Source organism: Planococcus citri, chromosome 2 (genome assembly GCF_950023065.1).
Source record: "Planococcus citri chromosome 2, ihPlaCitr1.1, whole genome shotgun sequence".
Lineage (NCBI taxonomy): Eukaryota > Metazoa > Arthropoda > Insecta > Hemiptera > Pseudococcidae > Planococcus > Planococcus citri.
The window spans coordinates 65,138,511-65,159,575 of NC_088678.1; the positions used below are offsets into that span (position 1 = coordinate 65,138,511).

Below are 21,065 nucleotides of genomic sequence, written 5' to 3' on the forward strand. Positions count from 1 at the left end.
GTAATTTATCGTTACGTAGTATTTTTTTCATTTTCGAAGTGTTGATGATATTGTAAAATATGTGTTGTCGAAATTGTCCAAAAACTTATGTGTTTACTGTTTAATGTGATATTATCTTAAATTATGTCAATATGGACTTGTTTTTCTCGTACAAATTGCATCAATTTATGGGTAAATATGACAGCTTTTCATTTATTTTTTCTATTTTGGAATCGAATAAATAGATATATTTACGAGTGGATATTTCACCTCTGAATTCAGAAATTTTATTGTATCTGCACAACGATGTATTCGACGCGTAAAATTTTCGTATGCTTTTTATTCCTCAATATTGGTGGTTCAGTTTTTTTCGTCAAAAATATAGTTTCAGGTAAGTTTCTCTTCCATTTGTTGAACTCTTGAATCCCCTCTCGAGTGACCCACCGAATTGATATATTTGTGCCCACTGCCAACTCTAATTTTAACTCGAAATAACTACTTCATAATTATTGCAAGTTCAGAAAAATAGACTATTTTTTACAGCTTTTTTGTTGATGGGGTAAATGGACTTCTTTTTATGGACCCAACACTTCCCAACTTCCTAAAATCACATTTTTGGTCAAAATTCATCTTAAAATTGAAAAAATCTATCAGCCACCTAAAAAATTTTGAATTTCATCAACCACACATTTTTCGAGTTGTTCGCTAAAAAGTATAAGGCCACCCACGAAGTTGCATTTTACCCGTGAAAGCATAAATTTTCAGTTTGAAGGTTATGACTTTATGAAATGTCACTGCGGTGATTAGTTTAACTGCAGGTTAATCTTTTGCCAGATCTACGAAGTGCAACATAAAACATTTACTTGTTTCGTGTGGAAGTTTTTTTCAAGGATAAAAAATGAACTTGTGATAAGGTATTTTCTCGTTTGAAAGAAGAAAACACTTCTGAGAAACGTATCTTATTTTTCAATGTTTCGTTTTATCACTTTGAAGTAGATAAATGTTGCATTTTTCGTGTAATGCGTTCATTGGAATGAAAAGTGCATGTACAATGTATTCATCAACCCATGCATAGCAATATTAAGATAGTTCTTTATCTTCACGACTTCCTGGCGGTTCGTATTTATTAAGTGAAAGTCGAATATTTGTCAGTGTTCAGAGAAATGTACACAATGACTAAACTTTTCGTGTTTCTGTTACTTAATTTGAATGTTTTATTTTTCTGTGGATCGAATTCAGTTTCAGGTAGACAAAGATTGGTCTTTGATGTTTGAAAATTTATGGGGAATCAAATTGATGAAATGAATTTACAAATAGTCGCATTAATCTCTCTGATATGCGTCGAATTTGGAAAATTCTCGGGTACTAGAAAAACAGCACAAAAATTCCAAAAAATCTGAAATTTCAGCCTCATATAAACTGATTTTTCAATTTTTAACGAATTTCGGAGAATTTCGCAATTAAAAATTGTGGCGTCATTGAGTCGAAAAGCTAGAATTTAGGTCATTGACTAATGAACCTTTCGAATCCATTTTTTCGCCAATTTGCAGATCTTCTGCAGCATCCGACTGAAAATCAGTTTCCTTCAGGAAATTAAAATAGTTCCAAAACAACTGGAAGTAGACTTAAGCAGCTAAAATTTTTCATACTCAATTCATATTGCAGCCTTTGGAGGAGAACTACTCACGCCAGGTGTTGCGGTTCGAAGTAGCATAAAATTAGCTATTGAAAAGACATCCAAACTCCTCGGATCATGGAAACCGCTGACTATAGTCACACCTTTGCAGGAATCGTGTTTGGCTAATCTAACTTCACAATCGCGTATGTAACTTCCTCGAAGGAAATTGTTTCAATGTTGCTGGTATTTTTTTATAACAAGGTTAAAATATTACAGTTGATGTGACAGTCCTTACTCCTGAAACTGTTTCCTCCATGTCGGGCGGTATTTTTGGCCGAGACTTTTACGAATTTCATAAAGTTTCACTGCATTGGAAAAGTATCACTTCGTGCAATACGTAAGTGAACTTAAAGATTGCTGAAAAATACAAAATAATTGACGTAACCATTTCAACGAGGAAAAAAATATTTTTGGCAAAAAAATGACAATTCTCGGTAAAAAAAAAAGAAAAGAAAAAGGCATAGAAATTGAGGTTTATTCTATACCTCGAATTGAACACCTTGCATTTAATTTCTAATGTAATTCCCTGTTGATTTTTACACAGCACTAGTTTGGAATCGCGAGTATATTACTACAATCAGAAATATGGTTCGTTCTACAATGCTTTATGTCACGAGGATGGAATTGTAATAATAATTTTCCCAATTGACACCTATGTGAGTAGTGAGTACTGATCCCCCCACCCCTTTTCATCCGATCAACTAGTTCTTGATCAGCATTAACTAAAGAAGTCATATTTATATTTTCCTCTAAAACTATCGGTAGGGAGATTTTGATAATCCAGGATTCGATGCATTCTCCGGAATAATACAGCACAAACTAAGACGCCCGGGCGATTATACCAAAGTTTTCAGCGCTTTGACCTACATTTGGTATGTATCTTTGCCATATGGAAGTATTTACACTACTTTCAAGGCGGACTTGAACGATGATCATACTGGAAAAACATATACTGCTACTGTCATTAACCTGCCATTAGATCCGCGAATAAATTACATGTCAAAACGTCAGGTACAGTGGTTACGTTGCATCAAGAGCTTCGTACATATATGCACATACGATATTTAACAAATTGATTGAAATCCGAATTATTAATTATTTCAGTTTGCTGCCTCATTTGGGTCTGTGAAAGGTGTAAATGATGTGGAAACCGAAGGCACCTTGTTACAGGACACAAGTAATGCTAAATCACAAATTGAAAGGCATAAGGGAGTTTGTATTTTAAATCTCCCCGCGTGATTAGTGTGCGTTCAGAAGGAGCTCATGTAATGATTGAATAAATAAATTTGGGTTTTCCTTGCGTTTATTTATCATTGTCAAGAAATCTAATTGTTGGAAACATTTATTTTGCTCGATTCCAATTTATTGATGTGGTGTGATGAACTTCTTTTGAGGTCATTTCTTGTCAAATCGTCAAGCTTTCGCCACTCGAGGTCCGCGATTTTTTAAGTATTTTTTAAGTATTTTTTATGTGGATTGTGGATACATTATTATCTCGATAAGAGATAATGAATGACGGGTGACTTCAGAAGAATCAGTCGCCAAGATTAACCAGACGTTACCAGGTGTACAAAATTGCTCAAAAAATTTGGTCACTGCTTAGTGAATCTGTCTCCAAAAAGTCACCAGCAACAACTTTTCTATGTTCTGGTGAAACCTGGTGACTTCTGGTGAATCAGTCACCAAGATTCACCAGAAGTTACCAAGCGTACAAAATCGTTTGAATATGGTCACTGCTTGGTGAATCTATCTCCAAAAAAGTCACCAGGGTATAAAATATCACTTCTATATGTTCTGGTGAATCCGTCACCAAGATTTACCAGAAGTCACCAGTTGAACAAACTCGTTCAAATAGTCACTGCTGGGTTAATCTGTCTCCAAATAGTCAACAGGGGTTGAAAAATGACTTTTCTTTGTTCTGGTGAATCCTGGTGACTTCAGGTGAATCAGTCGCCAAGATTCACCAAAAGTTACCAGGTGTACAAAATTGCTCAAATATGGTCACTGCTTAGTGAATCATTCTCCAAAAAGTCACTATGGTATAAAATATGACTTTTCTATGTCCTGGTAAATCCTGATGACTTCTAGTGAATCTTGATGACTGATTCACCAGAAGTCACCAGGGGTACAAAATCGTTTGAATATGGTCACTGCTTAGTGAATCTGTCTCCAAAAAGGTCACATGGGTATAAAATAATGACTTTTCTATGTTCTGGTGAAACCTGGTAACTTCTGGTGAATCAGTCACCAAGATTCAGCAGAATCCACCAGGTGTGCAAAATCGTTCAAATAGGTCACTGCTGGGTTAATCTATCTCCAAAAAGTCACCAGGGGTTGAAAAATGACTTTTCTATGTATGTTCTGGTGAATCATGGTGACTTCTGGTGAATCAGTCACCAAGATTCGCCAGAAGTCACCAGGATTCACCAGAAGTCACCAGGATTCACCAGAAGTCACCAGGTGTACAAAATCGCTCAAATGTGGTCACTGCTTGGTGAATCTGTCTCCAAAAAGACACGTATGATAATCAATGACTTTTCTATGTTCTGGTGAATCCTGGTGTCTTCTGGTGAATCAGTCACCAATATTCACCAGGAGTCACCAGGTGTGCAAAATTGCTCAAATATAGTCACTGCTTAGTGAATCTTTCTCCAAAAAGTCACTTTGGTATAAAATATGTCTTTTTCTATGTTCTGGTGAAACCTGGTAACTTCTGGTGAATCAGTCATCAAGATTCACCAGAAGTCACCAGGTGAAAAAAATCGTTCAAATAGGTCACTGCTGGGTTAATCTGTCTCCAAAAAGTCACCAGGGGTTAAAAAATGACTTTTCAATGTTCTGCTGAATCCTGGTGACTTCAGGTGAATCAGTCCCCAAAATTCACCAGAAGTCACCAGGTGTACAAAATCGCTCAAATATGGTCAGTGTTTGGTTAATGTGTCACCCAAAAGTCACCAGGCAATAAACAACTACTTTTCTATGTTCTGGTGAATCCTGGTGACTTCTGGTGAATCAGTCACTAGGATTCACCAGAAGTCACCAGGTGTACGAAATCTCTCAAATATGGTCACAAAGGCCAGAGGCATGGCAGGTAAAACGGTTGCAGTTGTGTTACAAGTTTGCTGGAGTGTAGAGGGACTGTTTCCTTCGATGCCTTTTGTCTTGGAATCCACCATGTGATGGTAACCTTACTGAAAGGAAGTGTTGTCAAAAGGGATATTACATGTATTTCTTTAGGCAGTATACATATGTCGAGAATGATGATGCGGTTTCAATAGGAAAAGAAGTGCACTACCTGAGTCTGAGTCAGTAAGAATGAGAGATTTATTCTGCATGCTTGTAGTTTGTTGAACAACTCCATGGAAAATAATTCAGCAGAGAGAATTGAGTAGAATGATGGTAAAGAATATCAAATGGCGCCTTTGTCACTGAGGACTGCACGTTCAACAAATGAGCCATATTTTGATCCATCTGTGAATATTTTTTCATTATACATGTTACGAAAGTATAAGTTTTCCGTCCTCCGGGCATGCTACGAAAATGCTCTATGTCTACCCAGGTCGAAAATGAAAATCTTTTAACTTTTAAAGCGCTCTGGAGGCGGAAAAAAGCAATCAACGGAAAAATGAAGTTGAGGAAAATTGTAGAGAATTAAATTTCCAATCGACATAACGTCTTTAGTTTTTTTTTTTTTTTTTAGGAGGCTTAGTTTTCGATATATTAACTATGCAAAAAAGAGGTCATACTCATCACTTAAACCAAAAACGGACGTAAAACTTATTTTCGTAGCATATGAATAATGAAAAATATCTTACAATGCAAGAAGCGACGTGAAGAATGTTTGGTCGAGTGCAATTTGACTCGCCGAGTCGAATTCGCTCCTTGTATTGTAATATACTATTACACCTTTGAGAAGGTGTATATCAAAACGCCATAACTCCATTTTTATGAAAAATGAGATAAGAGTGTTTTCTTATATAGGTGGGTAAAATTCAATGGAAAATCGATTGAAGCCATCATTGTAAATCCATCTGCGCAATTACCCAATTTTTTGGCACCTCACAATCCTCACAAAGTTATGTTATCAACTCGACCACTCTTAAAATGTTGTAATAAATGTTCCAAATAAGAATCTGTGGTTAGTTAACAAAAAATGACTATTTTTTGGGCTCTGGAGGTTCCCAAAGTTGTGAATAAAATAGAATTTTAGGAACCACCGAGTATTATTTTCAAAAACTTGTTTAGCAAAAAATACCCGTTTGAATCCGATGTGAATCAAATTTTCTACCCTTATACCCTTACGACTTGAAAAAAATCAAATAAATATTTACCAAATACGTAGAATAATTTAGAAAGAAGAAAACAATTTGCCCGAGCATGAAATTTTGCTATTCAAAAAGTCGTATAAAATTGATTTTGATGCGACTAAAATTCCTATTTACATATTATTGCACCTAAATTCTAAAGGTAGGTAGGTAATTATTCATTTTTTTTTTGAAGTTGATTGGAAAAATTTAAAGAAAGTAACTACTTGAAATGAAAAAATCATCCTGCTTGGCCAGCTCTTATCCATCAAATTTGAGGATGTAATTAATCATTGCGTTGTTTTTGTTTTTATTTTTCGAAGTGTTGATAATATCGTAGAATAAGTGTTGTCGAAATTGTCCAAAAACCGGTGCGTTTGATGTGATTATCTCGAATTCCGTCAAAATGGACTTGTTTTATTCGTGATTGCACCAATTTCTAGGTATTGGTACATACGTATAGATAACGTACATGATGTACTTCTATCATACTTACGTAAGTAGTGTTTTTCCACGAATCATTCGGTAATAAAACATGTAAAAAAGAAAAATATGACAGCTCTCGAACTAGATACCTACATATTTATTTGGAACAAATTAGATACAAGTATTATTGAGTGGATATTTTTTTTATGAATTTAGTCATTTTTATTGTACCTATTAGTTCAACGATGTATTCGACGCGTAAAATTTTCGCATGCTTTATATTCCTCAGTATTGGTGGTTCATCTTTTTTTGCCAAAAATATCGTTTTGGGTAAGAGATTTGCTTACCTATCTTTACATATAGAGCAGGAAAATAACGTAAAAAAGTGAGGGCAAAAAGGAAAAAATTGGCACATAAATTTTTTCTTCGGGAATGTGTTCAGATGAACCCCATGAACTACCAAAAAAAAAACCCGAACCTCCTAACCCTGGAGCTAATTTTTTTAGGGAGCTAAAACCGGTTCCGATTTACGTTTTTTGCGATTTACTCCGAAAATATTAGGTTTACGAGAAAAACTACCATGACTAAAAATGTTCCCCTTCAAATTCTCGACAATTTGATACTACGCTCGATACCCATCCCTCAACTGGGGTGTCTGAAAAAAGGGGTGGAAAGAGTAGGTGTTTGAAAAAAAGTCAGTCCAATTAATTGATCAAAGTTACCACTTAATATCATTCGTTTTCGCTCAAATTTTTTTTACAAAGTCTACTCACCCAACTATTAATCACACCACCATTGATTGGGCTTCAGCCCTCCCAAGGGGTTGGTGGGGGATGCTTGGTTTTTCAAGTAACACACAACTGAATCATATATTTGAAAAACGAATCTGGGCATGCAACATATCGAATGGTATATTTTCGAGATCGCTGAATACGAATACCAACTTATTTTCTGGGTCCAACTCCTCAAAGCCCCTCTTGGGCCCCAATGAGGGGGCCAAATTTTGAAAAATCATGAAAATTCGAGTGATAAATATATCGAATGGTGTGTTTTCGGGATTCTATTTTGAAATATTTTATCAATTTATGAGTTTTTTCAGCGAAAAAAGAAACATTATAAATGATTAATTTCATTTAAATTTCCCATGAAAATATAATTCGAGTGGCACGTATAAATACGCAGACAAAATTTAAAAGTAGAAATTAGTTGGATGATTATAATATGTACATTTTATTTCAATGAAATTCGACAACACAGTGAATGTCCTAGTTCCATTTTATTTTCTATTGAAAAATAATCAAAACCTGGTAGGTGAATGAGCGTTTTAAAGAAAAATCTTGAGATGTAAAATGTTTTCTTTGCAAAATGAGCGTTCTAACTTTTTGAACAGCGATCTCAATAATTTCTTGGTAATGCGAGTAGCTCTATTTACATCTCCCCTCCTCCCGCCAAAAGTTAGTCCAATCAGTATTTTTGAGATGAATTTTCAGAATTTTTTCTAAAATAATGGTGTGAATCTTTAAAGAAAAAGATCACACCATGTTTTTTCGTCAACTTTTTTGGGGCTGAGAACCATTGTGCTTTGGATTCTAAAAATATGTGTTCAGCGATCTTGAAAACACACTGTTCGATATACTCGTATTTACACGATGTTCAACGACTATTCAAAATTTTATCCTATTTAGAAGAGCGTAAAGGAGTTTTGAGGAACTATAAGCAGAAATCAAGTTCATATTCGTATTCAGCGACCTCGAAAACATACCATTCGATATTATCACTCGACTTTTCATGATTTTTCAAAATTTGGCCCCTTATTTGGAGCGAAGAGGGACATGAGGTTGGACCCGAAAAATAAGTTCATATTCGTGCTCAGCGACCTCGAAAACATACCATTCGATATGTCACTCGACTTTTCACGATTTTTCAAAATTTTAACCCCCTTTTTGGGGCACAGAGGGGCTTTGAGGAGTTGGACCCAAAAAATAAGTTGGTATTCGTATTCAGCGATCTCGAAAATATACCATTCGATATATTGCATGCCCAGATTCGTTTTTCAAATATATGATTCAGTTGTGTGTTACTTGAAAAACTAAGCATCCCCCACCAAGCCCTTGGGAGGGCTGAAGCCCAATCAATGGTGGTGTGATTAATAGTTGGGTGAGTAGACTTTGTAAAAAAAATTTGAGCGAAAACGAATGATATTAAGTGGTAACTTTGATCAATTAATTGGACTGACTTTTTTTCAAACACCTACTCTTTCCACCCCTTTTTTCAGACACCCCAGTTGAGGGATGGGTATCGAGCGTAGTATCAAATTGTCGAGAATTTGAAGGGGAACATTTTTAGTCATGGTAGTTTTTCTCGTAAACCTAATATTTTCGGAGTAAATCGCAAAAAACGTAAATCGGAACCGGTTTTAGCTCCCTAAAAAATTAGCTCCAGGGTTAGGAGGTTCGGTTTTTTTTTGGTAGTTCATGGGGTTCATCTGAACACATTCCCGAAGAAAAAATTTATGTGCCAATTTTTTCCTTTTTAAAACCGCTATTTGCCTGCTCTAATATATGCATTGAAACAATTTACCAATAACCATTATCGATTTTAGGTTTTCACAATCAGTCCCATGAAGATTATTCCAGTTTTACGAAAGGTAAAAAATTTCTTCATAAACACCAATTCTGGAACGATTTTTGTTTCCTGAGGCCTGAGGGGGTCAATTTTGACCAAAATTGGTTTTCTTACGAGTACAAATACAATGTATCATGAAACACTTTTATCTACATCATCACTTCATCAGCTCGAATTTGTACCGAATTCGTACATTTTCCCCTCAATTTTGAAAAAACTGAATCCATTTTGGGAACATTTGGACTCCCTTTCGGATAATTTTTCGAACTAAAATTCGTCTACTCTGACTTCGAGTCAAAGAAATAAATTTTTTTTACAGCTTTTATGTCGAGTGAGGTCAATGGACTTGGTCGTAAAAGCTGTTGACAATTTTCAAGACATGCAAAAGTACCAAAACATTGTATCACCTTAGATTTGGGTTCAAAGATACCGATGTTTTAGTGCTTTGAGTATTCGGTGAATGAGTCAAGTTAATTCTTCGAAATGCTGTTCTTGCGATTGTTTCAAGTCGTAAAATGAAATAAAATTATTGCCCATATACGATTTCCATCGTCATGTTCATGTTCACGATTTCCACAAGTTCATGAGCAGCAATGGTAAACATGTAGATCATAAAAAAAATCCTCAGAAATTGATCCGACTCGAGATTTCTTCGGAAAGATAGCTCGAAAGCGCATTAAAAAATACTAAAACTCGAAATACAAGAACTTCAATCGTCGAAGAAACAAAAATTTCCGTCGAGGTATTTTTTATTGCTTGAAGGAACATAAACTGCATTCAGCTGTAATATCGGTGATACTCATCTTTTTTTTAAAATGCTTAGTTTCCTGGAAAATTATTACTTATTTTTCATCATAAAATCTTCCGAATTCTTGGAACTGGGACTACTCGAGCTAATCAAAAATAGTTGAGGTTCAGAGTACTCTGAGTGTCCAGAATATGTAATTTTTGGACAAAATTCGCCTAAAATTGAAAAAATGTACCTATCAGCCATCAGACATTTTGAATTTGACCGTCCATTTTTCGAGCTGTTTGCTAAAAAGTATAAGGCCACCCACGAAGTTGCATTTCACTCGTAAAAACAATAAATGTTCAGTTTGAAGGTGATGAGCTGATGACCTTATTACCTACTAAATGTCACTGCGGTGATTAGTTCACCTAGTTAATCTTTTGCCAGATCTACGAAATGTAACATGAAACATTAACTTGTTTCTTGTGGAAGTTTTCTTCAAGGGTAAAAAGAACTTGTGATAAGGAATTTTCTCGTTCGAAAGAAGAAAACAATTCTGTGAAACGTATCTTATTTTTCAATATTTCCTTTCATCACTTTAAAGTAGGTACTTAGATGTTTCATTTTTCGTGTAATGTGTTCATGGAATGGAAAGTACATGTAAAAAGTATTCATTAACCCATGCATAGCAATATTACAGTTCTTTTTTATCTTGACGACTTCTTGTTATCGAAGGTAGGAACATGTTTTTCTCGATTTCGCTCCTTTGGTTTTTCAAAATTTTTTCTAATCAATCACCCAGTAACACCATAGATAAATAAATGAAAACTGTATGTGTGCTCAAGAGATACCATTAATGAAAAATAAAAAGGCACGACACGGTTCATAAGTGAAAGTCGAACATTTGTCGGTGACATTTCAATTTTGGATGTTCTATCAGTCGGTTATAGAAATGAACTCAACACGTAAAATTTTAGTCTTCCTGTTATTCAATTTGAACGTTTTGTTTTTCTTGGGGTCGAATTCAGTTTCAGGTAAAAATTGACCATTTTTGATTCATTTTTCATAATTGGGAATAGCTAGCTATATCTTTTGGTTATTTACTGCCGTTATGTCAATGTAAACTTGGACAGCTAAAATTTTTCATATTCAAATTATTCAACGAACTAAAAATGAATTTAAAAAAAAAATAAATCAAATTGCAGCCTTTGGAGGAGAACCACTCACGCCAGGTATTGCTATTCGAAGTGGCATTAGAGCAGCTATTGAAAAAACATCCAAAATCCTCGGATCATGGAAACCGCTGACTATTTTCACTCCTTTGAAAGAATCGTGTTTGGCTAATCTAACTTCACAATCACGTATGTAACTTCATCGAAGAAAATTTTTTTCAATCGGTAAAATATATTGCTGGAATTTTCTTATAACAAGGTTGAAATTACAGTTGATGTGAAAATCCTTACTCCTGAAACCGTTTCCACCATGACTGGCGGTATTTTTGGTAAAGACGTTTACGAATTTTACAAATTCTCGCTGTATTGGAAAATTATCAAATCATGCAATACGTAAGTAGTAATAATGAACTCTAACGGTTGTCGAAAAATGCGAAAAAATCACTCTCATTTAATTTTGTTGCGAGATGAAGAAGAAAGAGAAATTGTGTAAGACTTTTTTTGTGAGACGAATGATAAAAATTCAAATAGGCAATTTTTTACTCAAAAATGGATAAAATTCTTATGTACGAGTATTTTTTTTTTGTAAAAAGGTTTGAAGAAATTTTGAAATTTAAAGGTCTTTGGCTTACACTAAGGGAGATATTGCACCAGAAAAAAATTTTTTGAAGTGCTGAATGATGCCAAATCAAAAGAGCATGTAAGCATATATATCACCAGTGAAAAGTGCAGGCATCAGCTAGGGTGCATTTTTCGATTTTTGGGGAATTTTTGAAAACCAAAGAGCCAAAAATGAAAAAAATCGAAATATCACCAAATTGATCCAGAAAGATTTAATTTACAGTGTAATTTTTTTACGGAACGATCCCCCTCCCCCCACCCTGAATTGATTGGAAATGGCTTCGATTTAAAAAAATTTAAATTTCCTCAACATTTTACCTAATGAAGTTGAAAAGCTGAAATTTAATTTTTAACCTTAATTTTGACGTACTAAATAGATTAGAGGCGGTTTCAAGTAGTTCTGAAATCTCCAGCAGTGTTTTGGAAATTCCAGATTACAAAAAAATGTCACGTGGGAAAAAGTTAAAATGTCATCAAATTGACCTAGAAAGCTTGAATTAATTAGGAACGATTTCGAACCGTTTTGGACCGTTTTGAAGCCTTCAGTCGATTTTTTAAAATTGAAATTTCAACAAAATTTCACCCAATGACTTAATTAGCTGATCGCACGTGGAGGGGTGGGGAGGGGTTTGTTGAAAATAAAGTATCTTAGGTAAATTTAAGCTCTCTATATCAATTTGGTGAAATTTTGATTTTTCCGCGTTACATTTTTTGTCTCAAAAATTTTCAAAAGTTTACCAAAAATCGAAAAATGCTCTTGAGCTTCTGAAATTTTGTCTGGTGATGTTTTTTGCATGCTCTTTTAATTTAGCTTTGAATCTGGTTCAAAAATGTCTTTGCCATTGTTTTTATTTTTTTTAAAGCAAATTTTATGATGAGATCAAATGATTTTCTTAGGTATCTTTTTTACCGCTCGGTGTTCTGTTTGAAGTGTCATGTCACATGGTAATACAATAACCTGAACTACTCAAGTGTAGATTAGTTTGTCGAACTTGAAAACTGAAGGAACAGATGAAGTAATATTTTCTGTTGATTTTTCAAGGATCCTGACTCCTTTAATATCGCAAATACTTAGGTTGAACGCAACTGAGCACCATTGAAGAATTTTAGTAGATGTAAAAAAATTGTTTTTGGTCAAAATGAAGGAGCTACGATTAATAAAAATTTTCAAGGTGCTCTGATGCCTTCGATTTTGTACACAGACAAAAAATAATGGTAATCTAATTCATAGAGCATCAAATGTCATACCTCTAAGTTAAAAGGTCCTTTTTATTTTTTTTCCATGTTCGAAATTGAAGGAACTAGATCATTTTGAAAATTCTAATCCCCAAAAAAATCTTTTAAAAGAATTCTTACCCCCGCCCACCCACTTGACGGATATTCATGACCTTAAAAATTAACAGAAAACATTTCAGTAAATACCTTTCTTCAAAAAGAAAAAAAAAATTGAAAAAAGATAAAAATTTCAATATAAAATTTACTGATATAAAGAGAGTGTGACCCCGCCATTTAAGGCATTACAAAATTATTTAATTATGAATATTTATTTTAATAATGTAATTCAGTAAAATAATGGCTGCATAAATGATGAATTTAATGTCAAAGAAAATAAAACAATTTTTATAATTTGATTGATAAATATATATGATTCAAATTTGTTATGTGTAGAAAAATCTACATTAATATTTTCTAATAAAAAAAATAAAATTAAAAAAAGGTTGGACAAAAGCCGATTCCTCATTTTTTATACCTGTAGATTTAAACTTAGTCATTGTGGTGCCCGTTTTAAGTATACGTAGTCATTGTGGTGCCCGGTTTTGGGCTTGTGGCGCCCAAATCGGGCACCACAAGGTCTTTTTATATAAAACGATGCAGAATCGAGTGAAATGCACTCTAAGGTGAAAAAAAAATTTTGAGGCAGGCACCACAAGTACCAAGTTTATGTATCGGGCACCTCTATGACTAAAAACCACAAAAAAATCAAACTGCTCTAAAACACCTTTATCATACATATATATGTGATCCTCTATGTACGCGGGCACCACAATTACCATAAAAGACCCGGGCACCACGAGGTACTAGGTACGTGTATTCATATATTAGATTGAATTTTATTATTTTGTCTCATGAATTAAGTTATAATAAACTGTTAAGGCTTTTGTCCGCCCTTTTTTTAATTTTATTTTTTTTATTAGAAAATATTAATGTAGATTTTCCTACACATAACAAATTTGAATCATATATATTTATCAATCAAACTATAAAAATTGTTTTATTTTCTTTGACATTAAATTCATCATTTATGCAGCCATTATTTTACTGAATTACATTATTAAAATAAATATTCATAATTAAATAATTTTGTAATGCCTTAAATGGCGGGGTCACACTCTCTTTATATCAGTAAATTTTATATTGAAATTTTTATCTTTTTTCAATTTTTTTTATTCTTTTTGAAGAAAGGTATTTACTGAAATGTTTTCTGTTAATTTTTAAGGTCATGAATATCCCTCAAGTGGGTGGGCGGGGGTAAGAATTCTTTTAAAAGATTTTTTTGGGGATATCATAAAATTTTTTTTCGTATTCATGAGATAATGCAAACTTATGCTTACCAAAAATGAAATTGTAAACCTATTGTAACATATATTTTTGATAGGTATGTTAAAAATATGTTAAATCAATGTTGGTTGCTTTTCTAATACTTCTGTCTAATTTTTTTAAAATTTATTTATGTTCAATTTTTTTATTAAATTAGGGGTAATAATGATGACTTTTTATATTTTCTAATACAAAAATAAAAAAAAAATTCTTCATCTGGAAGAAATCTGGTATTCTAAATAAAATGCCTAGCAATATAAATATATTCAGCTAGCAGTTCAATGTTTTTTGGTTCAATATGAGACAACACTGATTTCATGATTCAATACATGAAAAATTGAATCTTTAGACAAGGCTACAGCAAAAACTACAAATCAGAAAGAGCTGAAATTTTAAATATATATGCTTTGAAGATAGAGCTAGCTCCTTTTGATATTTTCAACACATTTTTAACATTTATAGTGGGCCAAATGAGGGAGTGAAGGTTGAATTGTCAAGATTTTGACAATTTTTTTGTTATACTGTATAACAGATGATGAATGGAGTCTACATTTCAAATTTCATAAAATTTGGTTCGGCCAATCTCTCGGTATTGAGTCAAGTGTGCACGAAGAAAATTACCAAAAAAACAGCGAAAATGCTGCTTGACACTGCCAAAATGATGCTTGACACTTTGCAACTGTTTGTCGTATAACAATTGTTATATATATTTTCTGAAAGGTTTTTAAAAAATAAAAACATTGGTCTTCTTACTTTTTTAAATGAGTTCATATTTGTCGAGAAAATTGCATTGGCGTGGTGTCCAAAACTGTCCAAAATAGTTTGAGAATATTACTCCGCGGTGTTGCCTTACCGCCACCTACGGTTCGAAAACCGTGGGAGGGCGGGGGGGGCAACACTACCGCGTCGCCTGATCAATCGGGGCCCTCTCAATTTGTGGCCAAATTTTCTTAGGTATGCGTTTTTTCTCTCAGCATTCAGCAGTATTTAAAATGCTCTGCTACCTAGGTACCGAGAATAATCAGAACCAAATACTTGCCTCATAATCGGGCTCCTTTAATTCCCAGAACCTGCAAGCCAATTCGCACCTATGTTGTTTGAGTTGAGGTATTTCCTGGCAGTTTGTGCGACACTTCGAATAGAACATCCTGTATTTATGTATATATCTCTGTTATAAATTCCCTGGTGATGTTTTTACAGCACTAGTTTGGAATCGCGAGTATATTACGTCAATCTAAAATACGGCTCGTTCCAAGAAGCTTCCAGACACGAAGACGGAGTTGTCGTGATGAATTTCCCAGTTGATACGTATGTGAGTAATGAGTATCCCACCTCCCCGTTCTATTACCTAGGTGAAGAGTAGATCGTGATCGATATTGACTAAAATGGTCGCATTTTCCTCCAAAATTATTGTTGTAGGGAGATTTCGATAATCCAGTATTTGCCGCATTTTCCGCATTAATACAGCACAAACTTAAACGTCCAGGAGACTGTACCAACGTTCTCAGCGCTTCTACCTACACTTGGTATGTAACTTTCCCATATGGAAGTATTTACAATACTTACAAGGCGGACTTTATCGATGATGAAACTGGAAAAAAATATACCGCTACTGTTATTAACCTGCCGTTGGATCCGCGAGTAAATTACATCTCAAAACAACAGGTACAGTGCTACTTTGCATCAAGATCTTCGTATTTGTTCAATATTTCTTCGTTGCTTTCATTCCTATACTTACATATTTATCTGAATGAAGTCCTAATTATTATTAATAATTTTAGTTTGCTGCTACTTTTGGGAATTTGAAAGGTGTAAATGATGTGGAAGACGAAGGTACCTTGTTACAAGACACAAGTAATGCTAAAACGCCAATCGAAAGGCATCAAGGAGTTTGTGTCTTAAATCTGCCAGCGTGATTTGTCTGCTTTCGAAAGACGCTAGTATGTGATTATTGAGGAATAAAAATTTGGTTCAATTACGAATTTTCTCATTATTACGTACATGTATTTAAAAAGTTGAATTAAGTTGGAAAAATTTATTTTGTCTGATTTCAAAAACAATTTCAATAGTTTTGAACATTTTTAAAATAGTCGCAAGAAGTGTATTTTTTATCGGTTTGTAATCAATTGACAACAGAATATAGGAATAGATAACTTTTGAGCCGGCACTTCAGGAATTTTACAGTAACAACTGAGTACTTACTTAATAGTAATTTATTTACTGCTCTCATCAACCACTCACTATTCAAGTTGCACCAGAAAACGTAATCGGCTACCCATGAAGTCAGATTTTACTTTGAAAGCTATATATTTCTTCGATTTCAAAGCGATGACATTGTGAAATGGGGTTATTGAGGTATTGATTCACTGTACTTACGATTAGTTAATCACCTGAAAAACGTGAAAAATGTGCTATTTACCTAGTGACCAGTTGTTTTTTTCCCTAATTTTTTCATCGTCAATATGCTTGATAAGAGTTGTCATGTTTGAAAAAAAAAATTAGCAAAACGTATTTGGTTTTTCGTGACCCTTTAATTGGTATGTATTTTTCCTTTGAAATGCATAATAGGTACATATTAGGTACCTATTACAAGGTACGAAGCATGCTTAAATACTTGAATGGCTGTGTTAGTTCATGTTAATGGTTTTTTCCTATCTAAGGGACATGTTTTCGTTGAAATTTGTCACCTTATTTTTCAAAATCATTTTCCCACCAGTATCGCGTTAAAATGCTCGTACAATGTAAGAGGAAAAAATATATAACTATCCAAGTGAAAGATGAATATTTTTCAGCAGTCCTATCATTTTAATTTTGAATGTTTTTGTGGTAGCTTAAAAAATGTATTCAACGCGTAAAATTTTCATATGTTTGTTAATAATGAATTTTTTCACCACCTACTTGACTAAATTCACTACTTTTTCACCATTTTCACTAAGTACCAATTTTTTAAATCACTACTTTTTCACTACTTTCACAACTTGTTGGGTACCCTGGAAAAGGAGTTAAATTTTGACATTTTTAGAAAATTGTTGGATTTCCGAAGTCACTGATTTCGACTTTTCGCTCAATTTCACCCCCGATCCCAAATTAAGTCCTGGGGGGGGGAGGGGTGAATTTTCAAATTTATCAAAAATTTATTTATTTATTTATTTAAACAATTTAGGTACCTCCAACAGCCAGAAGCCAATTACAGGAGAGACCGATTATAACTAAGGGAGAATAAAAACTAAATATCGCTTTATAAACTGAAAAGAAAAAGAAAAAAAAAACAAAAAAGTATAAAAATACAAAAGATAAGGAGGTAAAGTGAGAAATAATCAGAAACAAAAGAAATTGATATACTTACAACAAAAGATAAGTAGGTAAGAACATTAATAAGTAGTGACAAAGAAAGAAAAAACACATAACAAAAAAAGAAAGAAAAATGAAAACAACCGGGAAAAAAGTAATAACCAGGTACTACATAATAACAAGGTGGCTCACAAGTAACTCCCAATGCACCCATGCCCCCCTCACCACACGCCTGAAGGCTGACCTACCCATACTAAAAATGTCAGCATCATACACATCTAAGTACAAAGAAAAGCATCTGAGATGCCCATGAATCCCATGATGTTATTCATAGGAGACACCTTTATCCTAGTCCTAGATGTATGGTAATTGCTCAAGGAGATTTTTTTTGTCTAGAATGGATTTTGGGGGCCCAGAACTTAATTTTTCCCAAAAGGTTACTATCATTTACGTATATGTATTACCATGGATAAGATCATATAAGAACATCAGTACTATTATTTCTCTCCTTTTTTCTAACGAGTTGATTTCAAATCCTTCTAACAGTTCCTTTTGGGTCAAGTCATGAGGGTAATATTCAAAGGTCTTCAAATATAGTTGAAGAGTCCAAGAAAAGAACCAGGTAAGTCACTTTTTTTCAAAAATGAGTTTAGGGCTGAATTAAATTCACACCAAGGAGTAGAAAAATGTACTTAGTCCTTTTAGATTTTGAAAAAAGTCGATTTTTCGTGGTTAAAATGGCCGTTTAAAAAAAGGGGAGGGGAGAGAAATAAGCTGAGACCAAATGTGAGGAGACAGAAAGAAAATTTCAATATTGTTAACTATTTAGAATGCAAAAATTTTTCATTATGTCATCATAATAATCTATTTTCATCGAATTCAAGTTGTTGAAAAACACTAATTTTTCGATTTTTTGCTTGATTTTTTCACGAAAAGAGTGACTTTTCAACTTGTGACTGGCGTATCTCTTCATTTTTTTTCTAGAATGCCTCAAGTGTGTTTGTGGGATGTTGTGTGATGTATTTCCAGTCATTACTTTGATGAAATTCAAATTCACTACAAAATTGGAGCATTTTGATGCTTCAAAACGCCGTAACACAAAAGTTTGAAAAAGTGACTTACCTGGTTCTTTCTGTGGACTCTACAGGTATTTTAGAAATCTGTTTTGAATTTTTTCAAGTTCTTTTATGAATTTTTTGGTATGAGGAAACCAGACTAGTATTCCAAACTCAAGGATTGATCTTATGTATGAGAAATATAAAATTTTAAACGTGCTTAATCCTCCTGAAATGCACAGAATTTCTGACCACAAAATATGCCATCCTTCTTGCCTTGACTAACACAGTATTGACATGATACTTGAAGGTAAGCTCCACATCTAGAATTACACCCAAGTCTGTAACTGTTGTTAAGCGAGAAAGTTCCTTCCTATTGGCTGTGTAATGCGCAACCTATGAAATTTTTTTCGAGTAGATGTAATTGTTGCACATTTAGAAACATTCAGGGGAAATTTGTTTTCAATGCTCCATTCAATAAACCTATCGAAATCTGTTTGAAGTTTTTGGCTATCCTTTACGGTTTGAATTTTCTTATATGTATATTTTTGCATCATCAGCAAAGAGCAAGCTCTCAGAATTTTCCAGCACATATGGGAGATCATTTACAATTAGTAGAAAGAATAGGGGACCCAAGTTTGAATTCTGAGGGACACCAGATGGACAGGGGTATATCATGGATATTTTGTTTTTATAAGACACATACTGCACCCTCCCATTCAGATAAGACCAGAACAAACTACACAAGTTGTGAGAGAAACCAAGTTTGTCGAGTTTTAGTATTAGAATTCTATGGTTGACACTATCAAATGCTTTTTAAAAATTGGTATAAATATTGCATCCACTTGACCACCACCATCAAGGGAGCTCAGACAGAAACCAACAAAGTTGATAAGATTTAAGTTGACTGACCTACCCTCAACAAAACCATGCTGGTTTGATGGAATGAGATTTTTAATTTTAGGATATAGTTTGCCATATCCTATAATCATTTCGAATAGTTTTGCAGCGATTGGAATTACTTAATGATATGGGTCTGTAGTAAGTGACTTTTTCTAGTATGCCCTTTTTTGGAACAAGGATGACTTTTGAGCATTTCCATCCAGTTGGAAATTTATTCTTGTAAATTATCAGATTAAATATAAAGGTAAGTGGTTTAAACAAGAATTCTCCCACACCCTATATGTATACAAATTTGGGTTTTTGAGATAGCTTATTTCGATCTTTCAACTAATTTTTTCCACTGGTCCTCAATCGACCCCTGAAGATACAGGTAAATTTCAAAAATTGTCAAAATTGTGACATTTTTTACTTAATTTTATACTTGAATCCAAAGTGATCTTCGAAAGGAGGAGCGAGGGGGGGTCAATTTCCAAAATTTCCAAAATTGTGACATAGGTACACTATTTATCTATCTGGCCATTTGATTTTTTCATCAGCTTATGCAATTTTGAACAACTTTGTAAAATTCAAATGTCTCCAAGCTCCTAATTTTTTTGTTTTTTGGAAGCAGAGGTTCCCCAATTGGCAAGTAAGAATAGAACAGTGAGAGATCTCAAAATTCACATCTGCTTTACTCTTTGACAAATCTTTTCACAAAACACACTGTATCATCCTATGACGTTTTTTTTTTCAAATCCATTCTCTCCATTAAATTTTCCCTCGCTTGATTTTTCGTCTCAAATTTCATTCGCTCAATTTTCAACGTAACTAAACGATCTCTCCATCCTCTTTGCTCTGCTTTCACTCCATTTGCCATTTCCACGAGTCATTTTAATTTAACGAAAAAATTTTACTACGTCATTCAGCAGACGATGTAATTTCACACGATGTTCTTAGCACTCTGCATAAACGACCAACTATTTTAATCAGATAACATCCATGCAGATTCCTCTCAGAAAACAAATCTTGACAAAGGAAAAGGGAGAGGAGAGGTCCAGAAAAAAGTATAAAAAGATATAGACTCCATTTTCGCAAATAGATGTAAAATATTAACAACTAGCTAACAATGAAAAATAATCCGCTGCAGAATTCGACTCTTCGTCGCGCGTAAAAAGGTTATACGAAGGAAAAAAAGCCAACAATATATACGACGACGTTAAAAAAAAAAAAAAAAAAAACTAAAATAAAATAGCAGGCGTACTAAATATCCAAATTGTTATTACTTCAATTATATATACCGCTCACAAAACCCCCAATACATTAAACGAAAAAAAAAAAAAAAACTCAAGCTCTTGTTATATACTCTCGTATTACTTGATACACGCATAAAAGAACAACCACACCAAGTTGGTCCTCGCCACCGCACCAATTGCGAAAAAAAATCTTCGTTCAAAGGAGCGAAAGAGAAAAAAAAATAAAGAGCTGCGTTTCGTTAGAATAAAAATTTCAGCTTTCTTCATTTTTTCCTTAGTTTTTTATGGTTTCCTTTCCGCGAGAAGAAACCTCTATTCTTTTTTTTTTCTTCTTCGACTTCTTTTATTTTTGATTCATATTTTAAAATTGTTCTACGAAATATTCTTTATATTTTTTTCGTTTCGACCATTTTTGCATCCGAGAGTGCGAATCGTAGCAGACAGTTTTAGT

The 21,065-nt window shown here is 33.8% G+C and overlaps 2 protein-coding genes across 5 annotated transcripts; both read left to right on the forward strand.

Annotated features, from left to right (window-relative positions):
* The first annotated feature begins 212 nt into the window (after positions 1-212).
* LOC135837060 (uncharacterized) lies at positions 213-2,965 on the forward strand. Of its 2 annotated transcripts, none has more exons than XM_065352198.1 (6): positions 213-370; positions 1,645-1,800; positions 1,874-1,994; positions 2,202-2,313; positions 2,423-2,668; positions 2,762-2,965. In XM_065352198.1, exons 1-6 carry the CDS (start codon positions 286-288, stop codon positions 2,894-2,896), a joined length of 855 nt encoding a protein of 284 aa, XP_065208270.1. In that variant the 5' UTR covers positions 213-285; the 3' UTR covers positions 2,897-2,965. The 2 variants fall into 2 exon arrangements, with proteins under 2 accessions (XP_065208270.1, XP_065208271.1); XM_065352199.1 differs by lacking the exon at positions 213-370 and adding an exon at positions 1,083-1,224.
* Positions 2,966-6,560: 3,595 nt separating this feature from the next.
* On the forward strand, positions 6,561-16,111 carry LOC135837061 (uncharacterized). 3 transcript variants are annotated; one of them, XM_065352200.1, is made up of 7 exons: positions 6,561-6,717; positions 8,990-9,034; positions 10,948-11,103; positions 11,187-11,307; positions 15,334-15,445; positions 15,553-15,798; positions 15,915-16,111. In XM_065352200.1, exons 1-7 carry the CDS (start codon positions 6,594-6,596, stop codon positions 16,047-16,049), a joined length of 939 nt encoding a protein of 312 aa, XP_065208272.1. In that variant the 5' UTR covers positions 6,561-6,593; the 3' UTR covers positions 16,050-16,111. The 3 variants fall into 3 exon arrangements, with proteins under 3 accessions (XP_065208272.1, XP_065208273.1, XP_065208274.1); XM_065352201.1 differs by lacking the exons at positions 6,561-6,717; positions 8,990-9,034 and adding exons at positions 10,339-10,477; positions 10,556-10,776; XM_065352202.1 differs by lacking the exons at positions 6,561-6,717; positions 8,990-9,034 and adding an exon at positions 10,537-10,776.
* The last annotated feature ends 4,954 nt before the right edge of the window (positions 16,112-21,065 follow it).